At 35.5% G+C, this 6887-nt stretch overlaps 1 protein-coding gene and 1 long non-coding RNA gene across 6 annotated transcripts in view; one reads left to right on the forward strand and one right to left on the reverse strand.

Annotated features, from left to right (window-relative positions):
- The window catches only part of LOC143446604 (uncharacterized), a 31633-nt gene extending 29358 nt beyond the window's left edge, over positions 1 to 2275 (forward strand). For all 5 annotated transcript variants that reach the window (XM_076946319.1, XM_076946322.1, XM_076946320.1 and 2 more), the window contains one exon: positions 169 to 2275. In XM_076946319.1, coding sequence (XP_076802434.1) covers positions 169 to 234 — 66 coding nt within the window. In that variant the 3' untranslated portion in view covers positions 235 to 2275. The remainder of the gene's footprint in view (positions 1 to 168) is intronic.
- The window catches only part of LOC143446609 (uncharacterized), a 31196-nt gene extending 24948 nt beyond the window's left edge, over positions 1 to 6248 (reverse strand). Inside the window, exons 1-2 of the long non-coding RNA XR_013113961.1 lie at positions 6018 to 6248; positions 5835 to 5902 (exon numbers count right to left, since the gene is read on the reverse strand). This is a non-coding gene — a long non-coding RNA (uncharacterized LOC143446609). The remainder of the gene's footprint in view (positions 1 to 5834; positions 5903 to 6017) is intronic.
- Positions 6249 to 6887: the final 639 nt, after the last annotated feature.

Raw genomic sequence — 6887 nt, forward strand, 5'->3', positions numbered from 1 at the left:
CAACATATATTTGATGGAGGTTATTATACGGCACATGCATGCAGTTTAGACTCTCAAGTTTTTGTTCATCAGCCATGACGATGCTTTTTAATTTAGCTTTATAAAGCTACTATATATTTCTGCTTGCCGTTTAATGTATTTTGTTGCTAACATGATTTTATTTTGTAGAAAATTGACCCACAGAAGTTAATGCAAGGCATATCTCAACGCAGACAACAATGGTCGCAAAATTGAAGCAGCGCCTTGTTAGTCATGGATAGCTGCTCACAGCCTTGTAATTACTTCCTTGTTTTGTGCCTTATCTTATTTTAACTGGAGAAATTTCTAGATATGTGCTGTTCACTCATTTTTGTTGTGTCATTCCGTAATAATATGTAATTTGTCCACTTAATGATTTAATATCTTTAACTTCAAGTTTGTGTCATTTACGTAGCTCAGTATTTGTACCAGAAAGTGTAATTTCATCATATTTTTCGAATCAGAGATTCAGGATCGTGTTACTGCACACTTCAGATCTGTTAGTTAATAGTTTTTGTAACTTCTTTTTTTTGGCGATACTTCTGTATGTTTTTCAAATCTAGTGAAATCGTATTCCTGGTTTGCTGTTACCCTACTGCTGTTGGCAGGCTTCAATGACAGCCGGTACACGTTTAATTGTAAAACAGCCTTCATCATGGTCACTTATGTGCAGGTTCATTTTATATACCTAAGGTTTGTTTAAACGCAATCGCACTTTGATTAATGCACTTTAATTTTTAAACATTTTATTTTTAAATCGTTTTAAATAATATGCATATAAGGCTGCCAAAAATAATTCTGTCCTGCCATCGTGGGACAGGCTCAAGTTTGTTGAATTTAGTGTTTGGAAAATAATATCCAAGTTATTTACAACTATGTTAGTTTAAGATGGGCCGGATAATCCCCCATGTTTACATTGTTTGAACTTGCTCAAATAAGTTTCCTAAACTTCAGTTGTTTCTGAAACTTTACGTTTCTGCTCTTCTTTTATGAACCAAGAAATTCTATTTCGGTGTTGAGTTAAATTTCCTTCCTTGTTAGTGGGCAAATCCAAATTAGTTTCAGTGGGCTCTCGGATAGGGGTAGGGACGTGACTATCATCATCCTATGCTTGGTTGTGTACGCAAGTGATACGACCAACGTTGTCATAACTTGTAAGAGATGAATTCTTGTTTTTCAAATATGCATCCATTCTTATTGTATTCACGTAATTGCACTTTTTATTATTATCGCGAAGCATTTGTTAATGTTGTCATACTCATAGCATTGTTACCGTTTTATTGTTTGAAATTTGTTCCAAGAAAATACTTAAAAAATGTCATTTCTATATATTCAAATATTCTTCATTATATTTCATTTTATCTTCAACGAATTGCTCGATGGCTTCAATCGAACCGGTAATATTTTTATTGATTGTGTTTCGTTTCAAACAATCGACTGTTATTTTCTGTGGTAAATTAAGCAAACAAAGTTGCTTTGTCATCAGTATTTGTTGAGTCTTTCCAGTATAATAATTTATGTTTCGTGACATGTGTTTGGGTTTTCAATGAAACTATGAAACGTTCCAAGTAAGTAATTTTTCCGCGTATGATTAACTCTGACGCATGTATTAATAAACGTTGCCTGAGGTTAAATTAATCCTGTTTGCTTTCCGGTTGTGATCTAAACAGAGAACAAATAACTAACTACTACGTAACTACCGATGTCTCCTGACAGCAAGCACGAGATATTTTTGGAATCAACGTTTGCTTTTAAAATTAGTCATCAACCACATTTTACGTCACGCAGCAGCACTTCCTTGTGTGACGTAATGTTTTGTTGTTCCTTGTTTTTGTATAAAGTACGACTCTTGAGCGACCTCTTGTTGCTGTTGTGCGCTGTCTCCCAAGGCAACCACAGTAATGCGCCACAGGGAATAATTTATTGTGTTTTTGCAATTTTTAACTGGATTAATCCTAAATAATATCTTATCAAGCAAATGATGATTTTTTATCAAAGTTAAAAGTTTTTCAAGTGTTCATGTATGTGAATTTCACATGGGTATATTTTCATGTTAATGCAGCTCTGGTCAAGTTGATAACAATGGCATCGACGATAACAAAATCGAAAGTGGCGTTGAACGCGATCGATAATACCGTAGGCTACGTGATATTTTGTATTATGTTTTTCAACGTATTTCTTTTGCCTTAATATATTGACATGTCGATTATATTGCTATCATTTTCATAAATAACCAGGGTTTAGGCCTATTGTTTAGGATTTTATAGCATTTAGGGTCTCTCTTTATTGTTCGTCTACTGACAGGAGAGTATGATTGCTTTGCGGTAGTGCAAGATTTTCTGCCGATATTTCAAGACATCTGGTCCTGTTTAATCTAAAAATCCATTTAAAGGCATCTGCGACTGAATTTGGACCATAAAGATTTACTTTCACTTTTGTGTTTGTTTAAATTTTATCAAACGTTGCTATTGTGTATTGTTACGTGAATTTGATCAGCTTTTGTAAAGTTTCACTTTGTAAAACAAACACTACTGGTAGACCTACGTACAATGCTATTTACAATACGTGTTAGGACCTAATGCCACCAACAACAACGTACATGCTGCAATAGCCTTATTACTTCCACAACTGCGACTGCGTGAACGTTAAAATCTGGTAATTGCCAAACACAGCAGCTTATAAAACAGGTTATAAGTCATCTTACATTATTCATGGTTGCCTAGATAATGTGTTACCCTATATTGGACATTGTATCATGTGAGATGTTGGGAAGATAATATCATCATAACTGTCAAATATGTTCCATGATGAGCTTTAATCGATTTATTGTTCTTTATAACTCTGGGAATTGTTAAAACAGGTTCCTTTTTAAACTGCAGGCGTCCTGAGTAGTAAATTGCCAACGTGAGTGCATGCAAGTTGTATCCTGCAGCTAGAGTGAAAATCTAGGTTTTACAAAAATGAGAAGTTAATACTGTTTTCAACCAAACAGGTTATTCTATGCGAGTTATTTACAATTGTCGACACGTTAGGATAGCTTAAAGCTTATGTTTTATGTTTGTGAGTAATAAAGACGCAATTGTTTGAGATATATGATTTCATTTAATGTTTATTTCGCTGTCGGTATGTAAATTACCTTACCTCTATACGTCATAGCATTGTTACGTTCCTTTATGTTCGATTGTGACGATACACTCAAAGCCTAATTAGCTCTCGTAAACTATTTCGAAGAATAAATTTTAATCAAGATGCGTAGTTCAAAAAAGAATGGGAAGTGAATGAGTGAGCCGCTAAACGCAAACCTGTAGGAGTATGAAAAACAGGATTAGCACGTCACTTCCGCATTCCCACGCTTCCGCAGATTGAGTAACTCAATAGTACCGAATACACATAGCCTAGTCATAATGAGTTTGCAAACCAATTTTTTTAACCTTATGTCTCACTGCACGCTTTAAATGATATAATTTGTGCTTGAAAGCATCGTTTTTGTTCCAATGAACCGTTTTATTTTCGTTTCGATTTAGCCTACCGGTTTGCATCAATCTAAACTGCTTTTATCAGAGATGGGCCCTGTACGTTATGTCATGCCTATACCGGTACCCTTTTGTATTCTTCTATGATATCTGGATCCAGTGGTGAGGAATTGAAACTCTACATTAGACCCCAATGTGTGAGCGCAAAAGTAAAAGCGACCCGCTTTCGGTTTCTATAGAACCTTTCTCATAGAATAACTAAAGAGCGAGGCTAGAATAAGGTTACCACATTTGAAAAGCCATATTCCTGACGGTCTCAATGACCACCTTTCGCGACACTAAACACGCGCTTTACGGCATTTTATAGTATGTTCCTACATCCTACCAATCAAAACGTTTGTTTTTTTTGCAAAACTGCATCACAGTTACAGAGAAAAAAGCACAAAACTGTCACAATTGTTTAGTCCAACAAATTTCTGTTCTTTGCGCTTAACTAAAATAACACCAAACTTGCTACATTCACTATTTAAGAGTTACCAAATACTAAGGTAGGTCTAGGTCTAGTTACTGTAATGTAAACAGCAAAATTTATCAAACTAAATAAATTAGTAGAATGACTCGAAAAATAAAAAATGAATTCGCATGATTACCAACTAATGAAAATTACTATGTCACAAAGCAAAATTAACTGAAAAATCGCACTAAACTAGTGCTAGGGAGGGCTTGTAGCCGCTAGGCCTAGGAGCTAGAGTCCGTAAAAAGTCGAAATTTTTATTTCCACAACACGTGTTACTGAATGCTAAAATTCCGGACATCAGAGCACTGTTTAGAATTATTTCCAGACACAGATTTGAACACCAAAATTCAGAACATGTCCGGAAAATTAGGGGCGTATGACAACCCTAGGCTAGAAGTCATATCAGGCCTTCATGAACGTGCCACATGTAAACGCCATACCAATATAAATTGTAATACATCGACGCCACAAAACACGTGTCAGTCGCCAGTATACCACGACTGTCAGCCACGACTACCATTACGGTTACGCTGTTACGGTAACGTAACGTTATCCATTACAGTTTTTAGATTGGCAGCTTTGCTCTTAACCAGGAATCTTTTCACATCATTTTTTACTGACTCAATTATGAGGTAATAGAACAAAAAGTATAATGTAATAATTTCGCAATACTCGATCTTGACATGGGAGAGCAAAAGTAAAAGAAACCCGATACCGGTACCTTTTTGTATTCTTTTGCAATACCATATCATTTTTATTACAGTTCGGGGAAAATCGATTGCTAGCTCACCCTTACTCTTTGGGCCCTAAGCCCCTAGCTAAAGAAAGGTTGATAACTGATACCATCTAGTTGTTGGCAAAATTTTTACCCCTAATGTTGAAGTACTTCTAAATAATCTGCCTTCACTCGGTTCTATGGATTTACTCTTCTTGGTTCACTTTGTTCATTGGGTTCCAACTGTTTCCCTAGATATGAGCTGATTAAATTTTTTAACGTCCTAATGTGCAGAAGGCAGCATGGAAAACCGAAGAGCCTTAAGCAATTGGAGGAACCGCTGATGCTGTATGAATTTTGGTCCTTTCGTTAATTCAAACTGGTGACTTTTATCTTACTATATAATCTATTGTTGTGTCTCATTTACACATTTATGAATGGTGGCAACAATACTTGATCAATAAATGTAATGAAACACCATTAATTTCTGAACTGCACCATTATTAGATAAACCGACCAGCAACTAGACATGGAACAAATCGAATGTAAGTTCAAGTACTTCATGGAGTATTACTGTTGGCAACACTGTAAAGTTTATCCCAAACATTGTAATTATCATAAAGAGCTAAACAGGCCGAACAGTAACCAGCTTCGGAAATATACCAGCACCGTCCCTGGATTTTTGGATGAGTACGGCTTTGAACACGCCAGCGAACCACGTTATGTGAAATCTTTAAATATATTTCTGGTGGTCCAGAATCTTTAATAATATTTACTCATTGGTGTTTGAATAAAAAACATAACTTATATTCTTAGCTGTTTCCAACACAGACAAGAAATATATCTCAAATAGAATAAAAAAGGGAATTTGTTGGCATTAGTAATTTTGCTGTAAGTGAGTTGTGAAAATTTGAAACTGTTCACCAGGAGCAAGCGTCGATCATGACTCGCCCTAGGCCATTACATTGAGTATTGAAACCAGTTTGCAGTTTTACAAACCAGGTTTTAACCACGGAGCCGACTAAGTAATTGAGGCTCAATTTCTAACTATTTTAGCTTGATAAAAAGCATAGTTGTATTATAATGCTTTCAAAATAATGGGATAACTTACTGTGAGGAGATCGGGTTCTTTATTTTCTCGACGCTGTGGTCTTTGCTCTTCTTAAGTTCATGAAAAAGCTATAATTCAACAAACATAGAGTTAGGTCACAACTTTTCTTTATTTTCTTGGTGGACTAAACATTTTAACGCCAAGTGTTACAAATTTATAAATTCCACATTCCAGTCCTATTACCTGCAGCATTCATCGGTGAGCCGACTATTAACTGGATCATCTGTCGTAACCTGACACCATGTGTGTTCTTTTAGCGGCCCAATTGACTTTAATCGATTTTATTGATGCATCACAGTATTTATGTTAAAAACAAATATTGAAAACTAACCATATACAACTTATTTTGTTTCATCGATGACTCACTGAACACAAATAAAAATTATCACAACTTAGTTAACGGTTCTCGTTTAACCAAAATACAAATCGATGATTATACGAGGGAATAAAATCGAGTGCATCTTTAAATTCATCAGGTCTTTATACTATAATTTCAAAAGCATACAGGCAACTGGCCGCTTATCACGTGACCAACCTGCAGAAATCTGGTTCTGACTCCACAAAAGCACCTGCTCCCAGTTGCACAAACGCATGAATACCATTAGCATTATTATGGGATGCAGCCATGAAGTCACAAATCAATTGCACGACCTCAAAAATAATATTGGCCTTTCCATCAATATTATCTGTAGATTGGAACCAGCTGAACATTACGACAGCGCTTGAACGGACACAAAATCGACATTAAACAGGAACATATACAACAAAAATGCTACAAAAACTCGTTTTTAAATAAAAAGCTCAAGCTGGACTGCAAAAATTTCCCCGGATTCTTATTTGCTAGTTTTGAAACGAACTCACGGCAACACCAAGTTTAAAAAAATGTCAAGAGACAAACTGGTTACACCAATAATTGCCAACAACATAACAGATGATATCAAGCAAATATACCTTGGTCTTGTTTCAAGTAAGTAAAAAGGTAGAAAGTAACCGTTTAACGTTTCTGGTCTAACCGTTATAACCGTTAAACCGTTAAGATTTATATTTTTTACA

The sequence above is a fragment of the Clavelina lepadiformis genome, chromosome 2, assembly GCF_947623445.1.
Source record: "Clavelina lepadiformis chromosome 2, kaClaLepa1.1, whole genome shotgun sequence".
Classification (NCBI taxonomy): domain Eukaryota; kingdom Metazoa; phylum Chordata; class Ascidiacea; order Aplousobranchia; family Clavelinidae; genus Clavelina; species Clavelina lepadiformis.